The sequence below is a fragment of the Geotrypetes seraphini genome, chromosome 1, assembly GCF_902459505.1.
Source record: "Geotrypetes seraphini chromosome 1, aGeoSer1.1, whole genome shotgun sequence".
In the NCBI taxonomy this organism is placed as follows: Eukaryota; Metazoa; Chordata; class Amphibia; order Gymnophiona; family Dermophiidae; genus Geotrypetes; species Geotrypetes seraphini.
In genome coordinates, this window is record NC_047084.1 from 224,704,393 (window position 1) to 224,727,270 (window position 22,878).

The window sequence follows — 22,878 nt, forward strand, 5'->3', positions numbered from 1 at the left end:
TCCCCCTGCCCCCCCCAAGACATCGCGCTGATTTCTCCACTTCCACGATTCTTTCCCTACCCCCTAAGCCACCACGACGATTTCTCCCTGCTGCTTCCCCGAGCCAGGCCAGACACGTACAAGCGCTGGACTCACAAGGCTTTACCTCTGACGTCAATTCTAATGACGGAGGAGAAGTTCCAGGCCAGCCAGGCAGCAATTGGCTGGCCCAGAACTTCCTCTACGACATCAGAATTGATGTCAGAGGTGAAGTCTTGTGAGTCTGGTGCTTGTACGTGCCTGGCCTGGCTCGGGGAGGCAGGAAGAAAATGATCGCAAAGATAATGCAATTGACTCACATTGCCTTTGCGATCTACTGGTCGATCACAATCGACCATTTGGGCACCCCTGCAGTACAGTATACTGCTGTTATGGTATCCTGTCCTGACCTGAGGAAAGGGGTATAAACTTTAATCAATACAGTTACAATACTACTTGATTCTACGTAAAGCAACAAAAAAAATTTTTTTCTACCTTTTGTCGTTTCTGCTTTAATCATATTCTCTTCGCTCTCTTCTTTCTATTCAGCGTTTGTCCTTGCTTTCTTCCATGCATCATCTGTCCTCGCTCTTTGCCCCTTCCATCTACTGTCCACCCTCTCTCTGCCCCTTGCATCCACTATCCACTCTCTCTACCCTTTCCATCCAGTGTCCGCCCTCTCTCTGTTCTATATGGCATCTTCCCTCTTTCTATGACCCTTCAATAAACTGTATATCCTGTGCCCTTTCTCTCCTTTGTACAATGCAAACTAATGGAAACTCTAATCAAACACCAATTAGATAAGATCCTGGATGAGGAGAATCTACGGGATCCCCGACAACATGGATTTACTAAGGGGAGATCCTGCCAATCCAACCTGATCAGCTTCTTTGACTGGGTAACGGGGAAGCTGGATATTGGGGAGTCCCTGGACATCGTGTACCTGGACTTTAGCAAAGCATTCGATAGCATACCACACCGCAGGTTACTGAGCAAGATGAGTTCTATAAGATTAGGTAACACATTGACGAAATGGGTTGGGAGCTGGCTTGGAGGTAGGCTCCAAAGGGTGGTGGTGAACGGCACCCCCTCCGAAATGACAGAGGTGATTAGTGGAGTACCACAGGGCTCAGTCTTGGGCCCAATCCTATTCAACATCTTTATAAGAGACTTGGCAGAAGGGCTTCGAGGTAAAATAACATTATTCGCCGATGACGCCAAACTGAGTAATGTAGTGGGCAAATGTACAACAGACGAAGATTCAGTGCCCGACAACATGATGCACAACCTACTCCTACTGGAGCGATGGTCTAGGACATGGCAACTCAACTTCAATGCCAAAAAATGCAAAGTTATGCACCTGGGCAGCCAGAATCCATGCAAGTCTTATACCCTTAATGGCGAGATCCTAGCAAAAACGGTAGCAGAACGAGACTTGGGGGTAATCGTCAGTGAGGACATGAAGTCTGCCAATCAAGTGGAGCAGGCTTCGTCCAAGGCAAGACAAATCATGGGCTGCATACGAAGGGGTTTCATCAGTCGTAAGGCGGAAGTCATTATGTCATTGTATAGATCCATGGTGAGGCCCCACCTGGAATACTGTGTGCAATTCTGGAGGCCACATTATCGCAAGGATGTGCTGAGACTGGAGTCGGTGCAAAGAATGGCCACCCGGATGGTCTCGGGACTCAAGGATCTACCATACGAAAAACGGCTTGACAAATTACAGCTATACTCGCTCGAGGAGCACAGAGAGAGGGGGGACATGATCGAGACGTTCAAGTATCTTACGGGCCGCATCGAGGCGGAGGAAGATATCTTCTTTTTCAAGGGTCCCACGACAACAAGAGGGCATCCGTTGAAAATCAGGGGCGGGAAACTACGAGGTGACACCAGGAAATTCTTTTTCACTGAAAGAGTGGTTGATCGCTGGAATAGTCTTCCACTACAGGTGATTGAGGCCAGCAGCGTGCCTGATTTTAAGGCCAAATGGGATCGGCACATGGGATCTATTCACAGGGCAAAGGTAGGGGAGGGACATTAAGGTGGGCAGACTAGATGGGCCGTGGGCCCTTATCTGCCGTCTATTTCTATGTTTCTATGATTCATCTCAGCTTCACTCCCTCCCCTATGCTCTGGCATCTCTCTCTTCTGCTTTCCTTCCTTACCACTCCACCCCACGGTCTGTCATCTCCTTCCTATCTCTCCCTCTTCCTCCTTCTCTGGCACCTCCTCTCCTTTCTTTCCCTCTGGTCTGGCATTTTGTCTCCTTTAGTTTCCCTTCCTTCCCCCATGCCCTGGCATCTCTCTTCTCTCCTTCCATCTCCCCCTCCCACTCCATTATCTGGCATCTCTTCTCTTTCCTTTCTTCCTTTCACCTGGTCTGGCATCTGCCTCCTCCCCCTCCCCCCATATGCACTGACATCTGTCCCCCCCCCCTCCATCATCTGGTAGCAACTTTCCTTTACACCCATGGTCTTGGCATCTCTTTCCTCTCCTCTCCCTTCCCTGGTCTTCCTTCTCCCCTCTCTCTCCCCAATTGTGTGCTGCAGCAGCAACACTTCTCTTCCCCTCCCCAATTGGATGCAGCAGCAGCACCTCTCTTCCCCTATCCCTTCCCCAATTGGGTGCAGCAGCAGCAGCATTTTTCTTCCCCTCCCCAATTGGGTGCAGCAGCAGCACTTCTCTTCCCCTATCCCCTCCCCAACTGGGTGCTGCTGCAGCATTTCTCTTATCCTATCCCCTCCCCAATTGGGTGCAGCAGCAGCACTTCTTTTCCCCTATCCCCTCCCCATTTGGATGCAGCAGCAGGACTTCTTTTCCCCTATCCCCTCCCCCTCTTGGGTGCAGCATTTCTCTTCCCATCCCTACCATCGGTAGAGTCGCAAGCTTCCTTCCATCGCTGACCTATCTTCCATAGGTCAGCAATGGAGGGAAGCTTACAACTTGCTGCTGTTCCTTGCTTCGGACCTTCCTCGTTGCCGGGTCCTGCCTTTGCGGAAACAGAAAGTAGGCAGGACCCAGCAGCGAGGAAGGACCGAAGCAAATTGTATGCTTCCCTCCATCACTGACCTGTCTCCCTTAGTTTCTTCCGTCACTGCCCATAGCGAACTCATGCTCCGGGGCTCGAACGTGTGGGTGCTGGCTTCCCTTCTCCTCTCCCCCCCCCCCCCCCCGGGCCAAACTTCCGGTTTCGGAGGGAAGGGAAGTCAGCACACACACACCTTAAAGCCCCAAAGCATGAGTTCGCTACAGGCTAAGGTAGCAAATCTCCAAGCCGGTGAGAGGTTTTGTTTTTTTTTTTTAAATGTTGAACAGCGGCGGTAGCGGCAGGATTCGCGATGGATGGCAGCCATGCAGCCATCTAAATTAGTCGGGTGGAGCGCCCAGCTAAAAGGCCCTAGGGAGAACACTGTAGTAGTTGAAATTCTATTAACTTGTCTGGAGGGAGAAATTTCTCAAATTCAGTTTTAATAAATATTTGAAGTAAATAGCATGTAAAACTAGTAGTTCATTATTCTGCTAAGAAGAATGGATGACTGGAAAATGCATTTTCCAAAAGAGTCCAATGTTCTGGCTTCTCTTTCTGGAGGAGCAGAAGCGTAAGATCGTGAGTTGTATTAAAGTTGAGGGCAGATTCCACAATTAACAAATGGTGTTGAAATTGAGTTCTATTAAATCATGGACACATTTGACTTCTGTGCATTGTGTGTCCATCTTTCTAGGAGCTACTTGAACAGATAGTATAGTCCTCCAATGTTTAAATAAAGTGTCTTTTATGACTTTGAGTAAGGGTATCTTGATGCTCCAATGTATCCTTGGGGTGAGCTGAGGCAGGCATGAAGTCTTTAATGCCTGTGAAGACTGCAATTACAGTAGTCCTGAAAAACTGCCAGAGCAAAGCCCAGATGTCCTCCTGGAGAGTCAGTATCGGTATCAGGAGAGACAATAGCATGGAAGAGGTCTGCTGTACCATCTGGTGTGGCGTTGGAGACCTTGATGCTGAGGACACCTATGAGGATACATTATCTGAATGGAAGGACAATAGTTATCCTCGCATCAACGCTTATTGTGCGTTGAAGACATCAATGACTAGGAGGATGCAGTCCGAAACCTTGGGGCATCCAGTTGATTCAGCATTTAAAGGGGGAATCCTTGATAAAGCCGCTGCCATCAGGCAAAACATGTCAGATTCAGTCCCCTTTGCTACCCTGATAAAGCTACACGAGGGGTTTAGGGTTCAAAAGTTATATTTCATGAATAATATTTATATATATTTTAAAAATACTTTAAACGTTTAAAAAATATATCTTCTCAAAACTGATGAGGAGATTGGTGTGTAAAGCTCCTTGTAATGAGAGGTTAACTGAGCTTGGAGTGGCACCTCTTAGATTCTACTTATTTAAGTAGTTTGAGCTTGTTGGAGTGACTGTTTAAAACAAATTAAGCTTAGTCTTTAATTTATTTTTTTTTGGGGGGGGGTCTATATCCTGAGATCTAATGTATTAGTTGGGAAGGGGCAGTGGCATACCTAGAAGGGGAAGAATGTTAGTGTTTCTTAAGCTTGCTTACATGCTATGTCCTTTGAGACTCAAGGCATCGATGAAGATGATGTAGAGCAGTGGTCTCAAACTCGCGGCCCACCAGGTACTATTTTGAGGCCCTCGGTATGTTTATCATAATCACAAAACTAAAATAAAAGTTTCTTGATCATATGTCTCTTTAGCTATAAGTTACAATATTATTATTAAGACTTAGCCAAAAGGAAAGATTTATAAACTATAAAGAGTTTTACCTCATGCAAAATTGTCATTTCTTTAATAAGACATTAACTATTTTTTTTCTGAGGCTCTCCAAGTACCTACAAATCCAAAATGTGGCCCTGCAAAGGGTTTGAGTTTGAGACCACTAATATAGAGTCTTGCTTCTGTAAGGAGCCTAGCGTCTAATGCTCTGGATGTGGTGTCAATGCACTCGGTATAGATGTCAGAATCATAGGAGGTTGGGTGTCAGGTTCTAAGAATTTTGCCATGCTAATGTTGACACTGATATGGTACTGAAAAGTTTGTCGAATTGAAGTTTCCAGGATTTAAGTTACCTCATCTGCATATGAAAACAGAGGGCAGTCAATGACCCGATGATCAGGACCCAGATACTGGAAGCACCAATTATGCGGGTGAGAGCCTTAGATGGTCCAATTACATTGAGAACATATTTTAAAGTCGCTCAGTACTACTTTTGACATGGAAGAGAAAATGACCAACACTAAATTAAAGGGCTCATTAACATTAACAACTTGCTTCTTAACTACGTAACCATAAGTTCTACACGGTTTACAAAAGATTATAAACAATTTATTGATTGCATGAAAATTATTTGACCAAATATTTTGAAAAAAGATAAGTTTTCAATTGAATTCTAAAATGCTTATAAGAACATGCTCCAAGCAATAGCAGTCGAAATTCTCTATCGTGGGAAGCTGCTTGAAATGCTAGAATATGGTCTAGAAATTTCTTGCTTTTACAGCCCTGTACTGATAGAAAAGTAAACAGGGCATGAGATCTTCTACTATATTTGTACGATACTAAAGAAAATCTATTGGCTATGTAAAACGGAGCAGTACCATACATAACCTTATAGCAAAAACAACTCAACTTAAACAAGACACTGGCTCACTGGACCAGGGTGCTTGAGTAAAATGATACCCAAAAACAATTAATGCTCCTGTGCAGGGGCAAAAAAAAAAAAAAGGCTCAAGATGGCCCAAAAACCAAAATCTGAAAAGTTGTAAAAATGAACAAAAATCGGGAGAAATATAGAAATATGATAAAAACAAAGAATTATTACAACAACTATGAAAATAAAGATGGGAAGGCACATAAAACCCAAAATGTTTGACACGTTGAAGAGAAAACGGAAAGCACAGCTTCTCAGCTCTGCGGAAAACTAAGAACTGTTGGTCGGGAAGGCATCAGCACTAGCACACATAAAGTATGAACACTGTTTAAAAAATTTAAAGTGACAGGGCATTTGGCAGTGTCCATACCGGGTTCCGCGGGTGATGTCATCCACCTGTGAAAATATGCCTGTTTGTCCTTGGAGAAACTAATTTCCATTTTTATAAAGGAGTCTGGCAACAACCCACACATTCTTCTTTGCCCAGTGTCTAAGCTTATTTAATCACTGTTTTTCCATTATACCCTGGCTCCCACCTCCCTCTTCCCTTACTCTTCAACAGTGTTCTTCTCAAATACATTTTCCCTTAGCACTGTTATTTTGCAACCTAAATGTGACAAGACTTACAAATAAACATCCAATAATTACACCCAATTCTCAGGAAAACTAATGCCATTAAAATGAGACATATTAATCTTACCATTGATCTTTTAATATATCCAAACAAATGGCCCCTGTAACTGAGCTAATATTAGGATGCCATATTTTGGTAATAAACCGCACCTAGAACACAAAAAATTATAAAGCAGTTATTTCACAAGATGACACAAATGATCAGTACAGTACACAGTTCTCATTGTCAGGTTACCCTAAATCTGTTTTGCCAGCTGAGGGAATATTCAGCCTCTAAGTGGAACAGGCAACTGCATAACTCGTGCAATACCATATGGTGGTCAGCTATTACTAGAATACAATCATATAGACAGAAACCAATCTCACAATAGACTAGACATCCCTATCAAGTGTAACTAGAGATAACTGCAAGTAACACTGGATCTGTGATGGGAAACTTGAAGCAAACTGCATGCAATTGTAACAGAATGTAAGAGATGGATTTCCCCTCTACATAGTAATAAGCATTAACTGCACTGTGAATCCAATAGAATGAGTTTTAAAATTTGATCTGGGGAGATATAGATGAAATTCAAGGTGAAACTTTTTTCTTACCTGATAATTTCCTTTCCTTGATTTTTGCTAGACCCAGCTCAGATTAATAGGTAATATCCCCTTATTACAGATAGGGCAGAGACCTGGAACTTTCCAGTGAGATCACAGTATAAGAAGTGGTACAGCACTGGTGCTTGCCAACATACTACTAAAGCAACTGATGTAGAAAATGATTAACAGAAGAAAGGCATGAAAAAATGAACATCCATCCAACAAGTTTAGCAAATGAGTTCTCAGTAAGAATTTCTTTGCAAGTATAATCCTATATACCAACAAGCTAACTCAATAGCAGCAGATCATCAAGGGATTTGGACTGGACTGGTCTAACAGGAATTAAGGAATTAAGGAAAGGAAATTAATCAGGAAAATCCCATCTCTTTTCATCCTGTTAGACCAGTCCATATGAGTGGGACACACCAAAGCTTCGGGATTTTGGGTGGGTGGAAGACGAAGGCCCTTCCAAAACTAATTTACCAAAGCTGCCATCCTACTTAATGAACAAATCCAGCCTACAATGTGCGATTTTGAAAAAAGTATGCAGAGAGGATCAAATTGTTGCTTTGCAAATGTTCTCCCAAAACAATAACTTTTGCCTCTGTTCACAAAGCCACCTAAGCCCCTGCAGAATGAGCTTGAAGCTCTACCAAATAACATAATAAATGATGACATATAAAGACCCAAATGGTTCATCCAGTCTGTCCAACAATGCATGCTCCATAAATTAATCATTTCATTTAAATGGTCCTTTTTCTTAGATATTTCTTGGCCAGAAACCCAGAGCCCTACCCAGTAGTGTGCTTACTTTCCATCTACTGGAGTCTCCATCAAGGCTCACTCCAGCCCATCTTAACTATCCCAGCCATCTAAGCCCTCCCCAGCTCATCATCAACTGAATGGCCATATGGGACGCAGACCATGCAAGTCTGCCCAGTACTGGCTTTAGTTCCTTCAATGTATACCCATTATTTTCTGATTAGAGATCCTATGTGTTCATCCCTTGCTTTTTTGAACTCTTTCATCATTTTCCTCTCCTCTACTTCCCTCCCTCCTCTGCCAGGCTCTGCACTCAGCCCCCCTCCCTCCCTGGCTCTCCAACCTGTCCCTCCTCCCTTCCTGTCTGGCTCTGTACCCAGAACCCCTCCCTGCCCTGTCCCCTGTCCCCACTCCCCTCCCTATGTCCTGTAGGCCTCCACCGAGTCTGCCGTATGACCTGGTGGGCTAGAACAGGAAGGATTCCTCTTGTCTCCTGTTCCAGCAGACTGTCGATTTGGTTTTACATCCCTCTCATCTCCCCCCACATAACTTTTTGAATTCCTGGTGGTTCAGCGGTGTACCACCAGGAGCGAGCTTTCCATGCTCCTGCCACATGCTGAGATCCTCAATGAATGGCTGCCTTGAGTTCTTACAGCCTAGTGTACCAGGCATGAGTGAGCTTTCGCACTCCTGCCCAGCGCTGAGTTACTCGCTGAATGGCTGCCCCAAATTCTCCCCGCAAAAACTCAGGGCAGCCATTCAGCGAGTGGCTCAGCGCCGGGCTCCAGTATGAAAGCTCACTCATGGCTGGTACACAGGAATGTGAGAACCCGAGGTGGCCATTCAGGGAGGGTCTCAGTGCCGGGCAGAAGTGTAAAAAAGCTTGCACCTGCCCAGTACACCACTGGACCACCAGGGACTCAAAAAGGTACGCGGGGGGAGGCTGGAGGGAAGTAAAACAAATTGCCAGTCGGTCGGACAGGAGATGGGAGGGATCCCTCCCATCTCAGCCAACCCCACCAGGCCATACGGCAGGCCTGGTGTAGGCCTGCAACAAGTCCGAGAAGGGGGGGGGGCGGCGATGACCCAAATATAAGTAAAGACCTAAATTTTTGAGCCATTTTTTTTTTTGCCCAAAAACCTCATCTTATATTTGAGTATATATGATATATACATTAAATACAATGTCTTCCAATTTACAATAGCTGGCAGAAAGGTCAAAGACGCAACCTTCAGGTAGCAGAAGGTCCAGGCAGTCGCATCGACAATAATGGGCGGGGGATTCAGCATACCATCCCTATCTACTGGAAAAGATATTATCAAGGTAAGACCCTAACCTCTTTTTCCAGTGCAATAGGGATGGTATTTTGAAACAAGGGACGTAAATAAGCAGACCCAGAAATCCCAGGTGGAAGAGATAAACCTGCCCTCAAAACCAAGCCTCCAAAAGAGGAGTCCTCTGGCGCTGCTATGTTCACCATATAAAATTTGGTGTAAGTGTGAAGGGATGACCAAGTCGCTTCTCTGAAAATCTCATCCAGTGGAGCTGTCCTGGCCTCAGCCCATGAAAAGTCAATCCTTCTCATCAAATTCGCTTGAAGAGCGAAGGGAGGCTGCTTCTAGCAGACAATATAGCAGAACAAAATAGTTACCTGATCCATTTTGAAATGGTAGTCTTAGAAGCCAGCCTCCTCTTCTTAGCCAGAATTGTCAACACAAAAGACAAAAGTTGTTCATAACCTCCAAGGTAACTCAAAATAGCCCTCCAGAAATCCAGCACCTTCAGGACTTTGTTCATCTTCTTAGAACCCGAGGGCTGGAAAGCTGGAAAGTGATGTGAAATGCTGAGACCTTTGGCAAAAAAAAAAAACAGGGAACGTCCTCAAGGAAACCACTGCCTAAGATACGCAGGTACAGTTCCCTGCGTGACAAGGCTTGCATAGAAACATGACAGCAGATAAAGGCCAAAGGGCCCATCTAGTCTGCCCATCCATAGTAACCATGATCTCTTTCTCTCTCTGAGAGATCCCAAGTGCCTATCCCAGGCCCTCTTGAATTCAGACACAGTCTCTATTTCCACCACCTCTTCCAGGAGACTGTTCCACACACCTACCACCCTTTCCGTAAAAAAATGTTTCTTCAGATTACTCTGGAGCCTATCACCTGTTAACTTCATCCTATGCCCTTTCATTGCTGTTTCCTTTCAAATGAAAGAAACTCGACGCATGTACATTTATATTATGTAGGTATTTAAAGGTCTCTATCATATCTCCCCTCTCCCGCCTTTCCTCCAAAGTATACAGATTGAAATCTTTAAGTCTGTCCCCATATGCCTTATCACGAAGACCACACACCATTTTAGTAGCCTTCCTCTGGACCGCCTCCATCCTTTTTATATCTTTTTGAAAGAGCAGCCTCCAGAATTGTACACAATATTCTAAATGAGGTCTCACCAGAGTCTTATACAGGGGCATCAATACTGGGTAAGAATTTTGGATGGGTGCAGAGTACCACCTTGTCATGATGAAATACTCTAAATGGTGAGTCCGCTGCCAAAGCTTGTAGTTCACTAACTCTGCAAGCAGACGTGAGAGAAATGAGGGACTATTTTCCAAGTGAGATATTTAAGATGAGCCATAGACATTGGTTCAAATGGAGGCTTTTTCAGATGAGCAAGCACAACATTGAGATCCCAAACCACTGGAGGTGGTTTGACATTGAAAAGTCATTTCATAAATCTGGAAACCACAGGATGAGTAGAGAGAGTTTTTCCATCTAAAGGTTGATGAAAAGCAGCAATTACACTGAGATGGACTCTAATGGAGGTGTATTTGAGGCCAGACTGAGATAATTGGAATAGATAATCCAGAATCAAAGACAAGGAGGTATATTGAGGCTCCTGCTGATGAAGATAACACCAAGTAGAAACCTAATCCATTTTTGAGTGTAACATTGTCTTGTGGTTGGTTTTCTGGAAGCATCTAAAATGTCTCTGACAGATTGAGAAAACTGAAGGTGTGAAGTTATCCAGAGAGGTACCAGGCTGTCAGGTGCAGAGACTGCAGGTTGGGATAAAGAAGAGAACCGTGACTCTGTGTAAGAAGAGACGGAATTATCAGCAGAAGAAGTGGCTCTCTGTTGCTGAGTTGAAGTAGAAGGGAGAATCAAGGTTGTCTGGATCACCGAGGAGCTATCAGAATCATGGGGGCAGATTATTGTTTGAGTTTTACAAGTGTCTTGAGAATAAGTGGAAATGGAAGGAACGCATAAAGGAGCTTGTTTGTCCAGTCTAGGAGAAAAGCATCTGCCTCCAGGTGATGAGAGTAAAGTCTGGAACAGAATTGGGGCAGCTTGTTGTTGTGGGGAGACACAAAAAGGTCTATTTGAGGAGTTCCCTACTGAGAAAAAAATTTGATGAAGTTGGTTAATTGAGCATCTATTCGTGAGGTTGCAGAATTCGATTTAATTTGTCTGCCAGTGAATTTTTCTCTCCTTGAATATAGACAACTTTCAGAAAAATGTTGTGAGAGATTGCCAATTCCAAATCTTCTAAGCTTCCTGGCAAAGGAGAAGGGATCCTGTTCTTCCATGCTTGTTCATGTAGTACATGGCTACTTGATTGTCTGTACGAATGAGAATGACTTGATCTTGAAGAAGATGCTGAAAAGCCTTGAGAGCATTGAAAATCGTTCAAGTTCCAACAGATTTATGCGATGGTGACAGTCTGTGGTGGATCAGTGTCCTTGAGTAAGAGATTGGAGAAACTGGGACTTTTTTCCCTGGAGAAGAGGAGATTTAGAGGGGATATGATAGAGACTTCACGGTGGGAGATTTCACGGTGACACCAGGAAGTATTTCTTCACCGAAAGGGTGGTTGATCATTGGAATAGTCTTCCACTGCAGGTAATTGAGGCCAGCAGCGTGCTAGATTTTAAGAGAAAATGGGATAAGCATATAGGATCACTTCAAGGAAGAAATTATGGGGTGGGTCATTAGAGTGGGCAGACTTGTTGGGCCGTGGCCCTTTTCTGCCGTCATCTATGTTTCTATGATCATGAAGGGCATAGAGAAAGTGGAGAGGACAGATTCTTCAAACTTTCAACAAATAAAAGAACAAGAAGGCATTCAGAAAAATTAAAAGGGAACAGATTTAAAACAAATGCTAGGAAGTTTTTCTTCACCCAAAGTGTGGTGGACACCTGGAATGCGCTTCCAGAGGGCGTGATAGGACAGAGTACGGTATTGGGATTCAAGAAAGGATTGGACAATTTTCTGTTGGAAAAGGGGATAGAGGGGTAAAGATAGAGGATTACTGCACAGGTCCTGGACCTGTTGAGCCGCCGTGTGAGCGGACTGCTGGGCATGATGGACCTCAGGTCTGACCCAGCGGAGGCACTGCTTATGTTCTTATGACCATCTAGATGAGCTTCCCATGTGTAGGTTGACGAATCTGTCGTGAGAACCTTCTGGTGAAGGGGTGTTTGGAACAGCAAAGCTCTGGATAGATTGGAAGAGAGCATCCACCATTGAAGAAATTGCCATAGAGAAGATGTGACTGTAAAGTGCTGGGAAAGCGGATCGAGAGCCTGCGACCACTGAAGGATCTGTAGGTGAAGTCTGGCAAAGGAACTGTAGAGGCGAAGAGGCCATGTGGCCTAGGAGAGCCATCATGTGTATCACTTAAGAGTGAAGGAAGGTGGGAAACTTGATGGGAAAGTTGTATCAAAGCATCTTGACATTGTTGAGGTAGGAACACCCTGAGCTGAACAGTATCTAGGAGGGCTCCAATAAACTGAAGAGTCTGAGAAGGCTGCAATTGAGATTTGGGGAGATTTTGAATCCTAAATTTTGCAGGAAAAATATAGTCTGTGTCACTACAACAACACCTTGAGATGAAGGATCTTTGATGAGCCAATCGTCCAAATAGGGAAAGACTTGGAAACCGTGAGATCGCAAGGTTACTGCCACCACCCCAAGGCACTTGGTGAAAACTCTGGGAGATGATGTGAAACCGAAAGGCAGCACCTTATATTGATAATGATGATTTCCTACCCAAAATCTGAGAAACTTGCGAAAGGCTGGGTGAATGGGAATGTTAGTGTAAGCCTCCTTGAGATCCATATAGCATAACCAATCGTTTTGATCCAGAAGCGGATATAAGGACACCAGAGACAGCATCTGAAATTTTTCTTTAACAAAAAATTTGTTAAGAGCTCTGAGGTCCAATATCGGTTGAAGACCTCCCATCTTCTTTAGGATGAGGATATATAAGGAATAAAACCCTGTGTTCTGCTGATCCAAAGGAACCTTCTCGATGGCATCAAGAATGAGCAGAGATTCGACTTCTTGGAGAAGAAGGAAGGGTTCCAAGGGCTGGAAGGAAACTCTTTTGGAGGATGATCTGGAGGAATGTGGAGGACATGAAGAGAATATCCTTCTCGAATGATACTGAGGACCCAGAGATCGGAGGTGATCAGTAGATGGTCAAAAGGATGAGCAGCCGAGATCTGAGATTTCTGGGGACGCTGCTGATGTTGCTTTTTCTGCTGTGGTCTAGAAAGAGGAGTAGACTTTGGGGTATAACACCTCTGATATGAGGAAGATGGTTTGTAAGGTTTAGAGGCAGAGGATTTAGGCTTAAACCTAAGCAACGAATTAAAAAAAACTTTTCATGTTCTGAAAGTTTCTTAGTGTCCCCAAAATGTTCATCTCCTCAACAAGGATATTAGCTAACTGGTCTTAAAGGTTAATATCCATATCAGCTACCCTTAACCATGGAAGTCTTCTCATGGCTAGAAGACAGCTCAAAGGATTGTATCATGTGCTGCCTGAGCTGTGTGAGAGTATGGAACATATGTTGAAACTGACTTCCAATGTGATGGCAGACATTTGAAGTAAGTTGGCATAGTTTTGACCCAGTATTTCAAATAACAAGCGAAATAAAAATTGTGATTGATGACTCTATTAGCCAGCATGGAATTCTGGTAGAGACATCTACCAAACCTGTCCATTGATTGACCTTCACGTCCTGGAGAGACAGCAGCATATACTTTAGAAGGAGCAGATTTTTTTGAGAGTGGACTCCACTATGAGACACTGGTGAGAGATCTGAGGCTTATCAAAACCAGGAATGGGGATAATCTTATATCGAGAATCAAGCTTTCTAGGAGCAACCAGAACAGAATAAGGGTAGTCCCAATTCTTATGAAGAGTTTCTTTCAGGATACCATGCAAAGGAAATTTGAGAAGTTCCTTAGAAGGATGTTTGATGTTCATGGTTTCTAGAAACTCCGCTGAATACTTGGAATCTGCCTCCAATTTTACTGCCAGGTCTTTACTCATCTGTTTGATGAAACGAGTAAATGAGACCAGTTCAGAAAAAGGTTCCCTATGAGAAGTAGAGCGAGGAGAATGCTCTGCTTGAGAACCATAAGCTTCCAGAGAAGATGGAGATGCCTCATAAGCAGACTGAAGATCTGAATCCACAGGAATGGAGGGAGAACGGTTCATACGTTTGGGCCAGTATCTACACAATAAAGCAGGTGAAAAAGACTTCTTGTGCTTGGACTTAGAAGAATGTTTGCCAGATTTAGTAAATGGAAGACGTGGAGGCAAATGTCTGGAACGACTGGATCTATGCCCAGAAGACTGACGCTTCTTATACATAAGTTCTGGAGAAGGTGATTGATGCCTTGAAGGACGAGACAAAAAACCCCCGCCATCAAAAAATGGCAAAACATAAAAAGAAAAAAAAAAGTAAGTTCTTTTTGTCCCTGTCCCATTCCTGTAAGCTCTGCCTTAACTGCACAAGCCTCAAACACTTATGATTTTAAAAAGCATTTGAGGCTTGTGAAGATGAGGATGGAACTCGCAGGAATGTGTCAAAGACAGGAAAAGAACTCGTGGGAACAGGATGGGAAAATGAGTTCTTGCAGGGACAGGAAAAAAATTTGTCCCTATGTCATCTCTGCAGGAACTCAATTTCCCGCCCCGTCCCCATGAGTTTTGTCGCTATCCCTGTCCCATTCCTGTAAGTTCTGCCTTAACTGCACAAGCCTCGAACACTTATGATTTTAAAAAGTATTTGAAGCTTGTATAGATGAGGATGGAGCTTGCAGGAATGGAGCAGGGACAGGAAAAGAACTCGTGGGAACAGGACAGGAAAATGAGTTCTCACAGAAACAGGGAAAAATTTGTCCCTATGTCAATCTCTACTCAGGACTCTTCCTACCATGGGCCAGAGAGGTAACACATACCAGAAGTTTGTCCATCAGCCAAGGCTTAACCAGCCCATCGATCCCAGCTCTTCCATGCTTGTATCTGCAGCTGAAGAATTGCGCCACTTTCTTGTTGCTCGCCATCGACATGAGATTGAACTTAGGGGCACCTCCAAAAGTCGATGATGCTCTGAAACACCTGAGGCGAGAGGGACCACTCTCCCATGTCCATAGTCTGCCTGCACATCTTGCACTCCAATGACGTGAGCCACAGTGATTGCCAGGAATGAGTTTCCACCCAGTGGAAGAGGGCTTTCGTCTTCTTCTGGAAACTGACACTCGATGTCTCTTTGTTTGCTGATGTAAGCCACTGATGTCACATTGTTAGAAAACACTCTGATCACTCTGTTGGACCGGGGCTGAAACTGAATCAGCGCCAACCAGATGGCTTGGAGATCCAGCCTGTTGAAGGATTATCGCCCCTGCACTGGGTGATTCTTGCAGTGCGCTCCCCAGCCCAGGAGGCTGGTATCTGCTATCAGTGTGGTCCAGGAGTCAATCCATAGAGGCATCCCTGAAGATAGCGACTGAGGGAGAAGCCACCAGGACATCCTGCCGTGGGCCTCTGTCATCCAGGGAAGTTGAACATGCAGAAGATCCCTCTACATAGAAAGAAGAGAGTGCTGCAGGGAGCACATATGCGCTCTTACCCAAGGAACCACATCTGTTGTGGCTGCCATCAATCCCAGGACCTAAAGATAATCCCAGACCAACAGAGACTGCTGTGCCAGAAGAATTTAAATTTGGCTCTCAAGTTTCAATCTGCATGCCTCTGGAAGAAACACTCGAATTTCTCTATGTCGAATTGGACATCCAGATACTCCAGGAACTGAATGGGCTGAAGTTGGCTCTTTTTCAGGTTAACAATCCATCCTAGGCCTTGAAGGGTCGTCAACACGATCTGAACTGCTCTCTTTGCTTCCTCCCACAAAGGTGCCCTGATGAGCCAATCATCCAAGTATGGGTGGACCCATCAGCCCACTTTGTGGAGGTGAGCCGCCCCTATAACCATCACCTTGGTGAAGGTCGGGGGACTGTAGTCAGACTGAATGGCAGAGCTTTGAATTGAAAATGCTGCTCCAAGATATAAAACCAAAAGAACCGCCTGTGATCCAAAAATATTGGAATGTGGAAATATACCTCTATCAAGTCCAGTGCCATCAGGAACTCCCCCAGCTACACCGAGGCAATAACTGACTGGAGGGTCTCCATAAGAAAGTGAAGCACTTTGATGTACTTGAGGTTCAGAATGGGCCTCCAATCCTCAGAGTCTTTCTTGGACACAATGAAATATATGGAGTATCTGGTGGAGCTCAAGTCTGTGTCCGGCACCCACTCTATTGACTGAATGGCGAGCAATCTCAGGACAATCACCTGAACCCGGGCTGCTTTCTCTGGTCTGCCTGCAGGCAAGTCCTTGAACCAGGCAGAGAGAGGATGAGTAAATTCCAGCTTGTAGTTGTCCCTGATGATTTCCAGAACCCATTGGTCAGTCAAGATAGCCTCCCAAGCTGCTAGGCAATCCTGCAACCTGCCTCCAATATTGATCAGGGAGGCCAGGGGCCTGGTATCATTGCGACTTCTTGGGCTAAAACCCTGGATGGGAGGAGAGACCCTAGAATTTTCCATTTCTGGAGAATCTCTGCCATGGGATCTGAAAAGACCTCTGGGACAGGGACCCAGAGGAGAAAAGGCAGACAAAGTGGGAGCTGTGAAAGGACCCACTGGCTTGCCCTTTAAGGGTTTTAGGCCTGCTGTCTGGGAGTGACTGTGGGTGACGATCCTGGACACTAGCTATGAGATCATCCAATCCCTGGCCAAATAGCATTTTGTCCCTGAAATGAAGCCTGTTGAGGTAGAATCTCCAGCCCAATGTCTGATCCACAGGATTCTGCAAGCTGACACAGAATAAGCTGAGACTTTGCCCACTACCCGAAACAGATGATACAAAGCATCACCTACACAGTCCACTCCCATCAGCAACAGCTGAGTGGGGGAATCCAAAAGTGCACCACTCAGGTCACACAATTTAGAATGGCATGCTCGAGCCACAAAGGAGGCTACCATAGCAGTCCACATTGCCAGAGACAAGATTTCAAACTGCCTCTTGAGCAGTGGTCTCAAACTCAAATCCTTTGCATGGCCACATTTTGGATTTGTAGGAACTTGGAGGGCCTCAGAAAAAATAGTTCATGTCTTATAAATCTTTCTTTTTGGCTAAGTCTTAATAATAATTGTATAGCTTGGATATTGCTTTAGTCACTTTAAGGGAGCTCTCTGGGTTCTCCAAATGCTCAGAAATCAGGACTTTAATATCCAGGTGCCATGGGAAGGCAGTAGGCTGAGAGCAGATCCCGCTGAGTAGAGAACATTGGGTAGTGGGTTGAGGAGGATCAATTCTGAACTCCTTCAGAGACTGAATGAGAAGTTTCAAGTTTATTTAAATTTTGTCATCCCGCCTTTTCAAAGTGGCTAACATTCATAAAACATTTGAGTGGGGTAAAGACAATTAAGACAGAATAATAAAAAGATATCAAATATTAAAATGACATCATTTAAAAAAAATAAAAATAAAAACAGCAATGACAACAACTAAGCATTAAAACATACGACTACTGGTACAAAAAGGAGGGGGAAGAACTACAATATTTTTGAAAGGACAGCCAACAAAGCAGGTCGCTTTCTAGCTCGTTATCTTGCTAATCATAAACAGCGGTCTAGAGTTGCTGCTCTATTGAGAGAGGATGGCTCCCCTGCTACTGATGATGCCTCTATATCCCAGCTCTTCACCGCCTTTTATCAGACTTTGTACTCCTCAACCACTATTTCAACACTCGCTTCTAGCTCTGAATTTTTTCATAACATATCCCATCCTTCCTTGAACCACTCTCAGGCTTCTGATCTTGGTGCCCCTATCTCGGAGGACGAAATTGCGGACACCATCAAATCTCTATCCTCACACAAATCACCGGGGCCGGACGGATTTCCGATCGAACTCTACAAAGTTTTCTCCACTGATCTTGTCCCTAGACTGAAACATCTTTTTGATTATCTTTTTTCTAACCCTGAAGATCAAGGTAACTTTGTGGAAGCGCACATCATAGTTTTACCCAAGGCAGGGAAAGATGAAACCCGGGTGGCTAATTATAGACCTATTTCCTTACTTAACACCGATTGCAAGATACTGGCCAAGGTCTTGGCCTCCCGTTTGGATAAGATATTGGGCAATCTGATTCATCCTGACCAGGTAGGTTTTATGAAGTCCTGATTCATTGGCGATAATGCACGCACTTTTCATGCAGTTCTGGATGCCGCCCATTGCTCTCCGGATCCACTAATAGCGATATCCTTAGATGCCGAGAAGGCCTTTGACATGGTTGAATGGGATCATCTGTTTGCTGCCCTCCAATGGTTTGGCTGCGGTTCAGATTTTGTACAATGGATTAGACTCCTATACACCAAGCCTTACTCGAGACTTCGTATCAATGATTCTTTATCTGCTCCTGTATTCCTTCATAGAGGCACTCGACAGGGCTGCCCCTTATCTCCTCTCTTATTTAATTTAGCCCTCGAACCGCTTTTACTAGCCATACGTCAACATCCTCAGATTTTGGGAATCCCGGTGGGTTCTTTTCAGGTTAAAACACTTGCTTATGCTGATGACCTCCTGATTTTTCTTTCTAAGCCAGCTTCTTCCATTCCCGTGTTGCTTCAATTAGTATCGGAATTTTCTGGTTGCTCAGGTTATCAAATCAATTGGGACAAATCCGAGGTCATGCCTCTCAATGATGTCACATCTCTAGCCGATTGTGGACCCATCTCATTTCGCTGGGCCAGCTCTTCTTTGAAATATCTGGGCACCCTTTTTCACCAGGATACTGACACCATGATGTCTCTCAATCTATCTGCTTTAACGTCTAAGATCGATGCATTGGTGAAACGTTGGTCCCCTCTCTCCCTGTCCTGGTGGGGACGCCTTGAAGCTATTAAAATGACAATAACCCCGATCGTCAATTATTATCTCTCTATGCTCCCTCGTCTTGCCCCAAAGGAGTTCTACAAAGCTATTGAAAGCAAACTATCGGCTTACCTCTGGTGTAACAAGACTCCCCGCATTTCTTTGAAAATCCTTAAATCCTCTAAAGAAAATGGGGGATTGGGGTTTCCAGACTTTTTTCTTCACCATATTGCATTACATTACATTACATTAGTGATTTCTATTCCGCTTGTACCTTGCGGTTCTAAGTGGATTACATTAGAAGATGGCTGGTCATTTCCAGGCAATGACAATACAATACTTTACATTACTTTACAAAACTTTGCATACCTTACTTTACATGACTTTTCGTACATAACTTTACGTAGTTTTACATTCCATTACTTTACATTACCTTACAGTACTTACATTACTTTACTTTACATTACATTATTTTACATAGCATAACTTTACATTACAGAGAGCTAGATTCTGTTTATAGGTATCGGCCATTTTGAGATATTTGGTGGTTTCAATGTTTCCGGGTATGTATTGATGTATCGTCATAGTGACTTGAATAAGGTGTTGCCTGAGGGGAGGAATTGCAGGGAAGGTGCGGAGGGGATAGGAGATGAGGGGAGATTATGTTGTTGGTATGTGTTTTTTGAATAGTATGGTTTTGATATCTTTTCGAAATGCTTTATAGTCAGTAGTTGTGGTCAGCAGTTTGGAGATGGTGGGGTCAATTTTCGCCGCCTGTGTAGCAAGTAGGTTGTCGTATAGCTTTTTGCATCTGGTGCTTTTGAGTGGAGGGTAGGTGAACGGGATCTGGGTTCTCCTTATTCTGGGTGAAAGGTTTCGGTGTAGGCGGCTGTTTAGGTAGATAGGTGCAGTTCCGTTTAGTACTTTGAATAGTAGACAGTATGTTTGAATTGGGTTCTTGCTCGTATCGGTAGCCAGTGAGAGTCTAGATAGGCATTGGTGATGTGATCATGTTTTCCTAGCGAATAGATGAGTCTGAGAGCTGTGTTCTGTACTGTCTGTAGTTGTTTAATCATGTAAGTGGGACATGGTAGATAAAGGATGTTGCAGTAGTCTACAAGTCCTAGCACAAGTGATTGGACTATGATCCTGTATTGTACTTTGTCAAAGAATTTTCTTATTTTCCACAGGTTGCGCATGGTGAAGAAGGCTTTTTGGATAGTTTTAAACATAGAAACATAGAAATAGACGGCAGATAAGGGCCACGGCCCATCTAGTCTGCCCACCGCAATGACCCTTCCCCACCTAACTCAGTGAATAGATCCCACGTGTCTATCCCATTTGGCCTTAAAATCAGGCACGCTGCTGGCCTCAGTGACCTGAAGTGGAAGATTATTCCAGCGGTCAACCACTCTTTCAGTGAAAAAGAATTTCCTGGTGTCACTGTGCAGTTTCCCTCCCCTGATTTTCCACGGGTGCCCCCTGGTTGCCGTGGGACCCTTGAGAAGGAAGATATCCTCTTCCACTTCGATGCGACCCGTGAGATACTTGAACGTCTCGATCATGTCTCCCCTCTCTCTGCATTCCTCGAGTGAGTAGAGCTGTAACTTATCCAGCCTTTCCTCGTACGGGAGATCCTTGAGACCCGCGATCATCCAGATGGCCATTCTCTGGAACGACTCTAGTCTCAGCACATCTTTTCGGTAATGCGGCCTCCAAAATTGCACACAGTACTCCAGGTGTGGTCTCACCATGGATCTATACAATGGCATAAAGACTTCAGGCTTACGACTGACGAAACTCCTGTGTATGCAACCTATGATTTGCCTTGCTTTGGAGGAAGCTTGCTCCACTTGATTGGCAGCCTTCATGTCCTCACTGACGATCACCCCTAGGTCACGTTCTGCTTCAGTTCTTGTTAGGATCTCGCCATTTAGGGTGTAAGTCTTGCATGGATTTTGGCTGCCCAGGTGCATGACTTTGCATTTTTTGGCATTGAAGCTGAGTTGCCAGGACCTAGACCAGCGCTCCAGTAGTAGTAGGTCGTGCATCATGTTGTCGGGCATTGAATTTTTGTCTGTTGTACTCTTGGCCACTACATTGCTTAGTTTGGCGTCATCAGCGAATAATGTTATTTTACCTCGGAGCCCTTCTGCCAAGTCTCTTATGTAGATGTTGAACAGGATCAGGCCCAGGACGGAGCCCTGTGGCACTCCACTGATCACCTCTGTCGTTTCGGAGGGGGTGCCATTCACCACTACCCTCTGAAGCCTACCCTCAAGCCAGTTCCCAATCCATTTCGTCAACGTGTCGCCCAATCCTATAGAACTTATCTTGCTCAGCAACCTGCGGTGTGGTACGCTATCGAATGCTTTGCTGAAGTCCAGGTATACGATGTCCAGGGACTCCCCAACATCCAGCTTTCTCGTCACCCAGTCAAAGAAGCCGGTCAGGTTGGATTGGCAGGATCTCCCCTTAGTAAATCCATGTTGACGGGGATCCCGTAGATTCTCCTCGTTCATGATCGTATGTTGGTATGTATCTTCATTGTGCAGCACCTGTCTATCGATACTCCCAGAATTTTGAGCGCGGGCTGTATTGGGTATTTGATTGCATTTGCTACCAATTCAGTTAAGGTTGGTTCTTTGTCTTTTTCTAGCAGAAGGAATTTGGTTTTATCCGTGTTCAACTTCAGTTTGTGGTTTGTCATCCATGTTTCTACGGTTTCCAATGTTGTTTTCTGGCGTCCTGTTGAGTTGGGGTCTTGAATGTTGAAGGGGAGAAGGATTGTTATGTCGTCTGCATAGCTGAATGATACTATATTTAGGGTGTCTAGGATTGTGCCTAGGGAGGATACGAAGAGGTTGAAAAGTATGGGCGATAATGGAGATCCTTGCGGTACTCCACAGGGGTTTGACCAAGGGTCCGATATTAGATCTTTTGACTTTACTTTATAAGTTCTAGTTTTAAGGAATCCTTGGAACTAGTTGAGCACCCTACCTGAGATCCCTATGGCGTCTAGTATCTGGAGTAGTATGGAGTGGTCTACTAGGTCGAAAGCTGCTGAAAGATCTAGTTGGATGATTAGTATCCTGTTTCCTTTACTGAGGTGCTGTCGGGCTATATCCATTAGAGATACAAGCAGTGTCTCTGTGCTGTGGTTTTTTTCTGAATCCTGATTGTGATGGATGAAGTATGTTGTGGTCTTCTAGGTAGTTGGAGAGATATTGAGCTACAAGACCTTCTATTAGTTTGACATATAATGGGATTGAGGCGATGGGTCTGTAGTTGGCTGTGTTATTGGTTGGGGCTTTGAGGTCTTTCGGTATTGGGGTGATTATTATCTCGCCTAGTTCTGATGGGAACTGGCCATCAGTGAGCGTGGATTGTAACCAGTTCATGAGGCTGGCTTTGAACTTGATGGATGGGGTTGTTAGCAGGTACGATGGGCAGTTATTCAGATTACATGATGTTTGACTGTATTTGTTGTATAGTCGGTTCATGTCGGTCCATTGTACTTTAGGGCAGTTAGACCAAGTTCTGTCTGCTACTAAGGCTTCATCCATTGTTGGGTTTATTAAAATTGCATCCATTGTTGGGTTTATTAAAATTGCATCACTATTACGATTCAGTTCATTGTGGGCACAAGATTCTACTTTACCACTAGCCTCCTCTGCTTGGTTTCGCATTGAACAGCATATTGCGCTTCCAATTCCACTAACCAGCCTATCTTTCCTCTCCCCCTCTTCTTTGCCTTTCAAATCTACTACCATATGCGCTACTCTCCAAGCAATCCATCACTTTGATCGTATAACTGGTTCCGATAGATGCCTTACAACTTCTTCACCCCTCTGGTACAACACTCTCTTTCGTATTAGAAACATAGAAACAAAGAAAATTGATGGCAGAAAAGGGCCTTAGCCCATCAAGTCTGCCCACACCAATGACCCACTCCCTAACGTTTATTCC

The 22,878-nt window shown here is 44.5% G+C and overlaps 1 protein-coding gene across 6 annotated transcripts in view; it reads right to left on the reverse strand.

Moving 5' to 3' along the window:
• The window catches only part of UBE2K (ubiquitin conjugating enzyme E2 K), a 193,761-nt gene that overhangs the window by 82,700 nt on the left and 88,183 nt on the right, over positions 1-22,878 (reverse strand). For 4 of the 6 annotated variants that reach the window (XM_033947265.1, XM_033947259.1, XM_033947230.1 and 1 more), the window contains one exon: positions 6,395-6,477. The exons of the other annotated variants lie outside the window; for them this stretch is intronic. Coding sequence is in view for 2 of the 4 variants with exons in the window: in XM_033947230.1 (XP_033803121.1) it covers positions 6,395-6,477 (83 nt within the window). In the remaining 2 variants the exon portion in view is untranslated. The remainder of the gene's footprint in view (positions 1-6,394; positions 6,478-22,878) is intronic. 6 annotated transcript variants of the gene reach the window in all.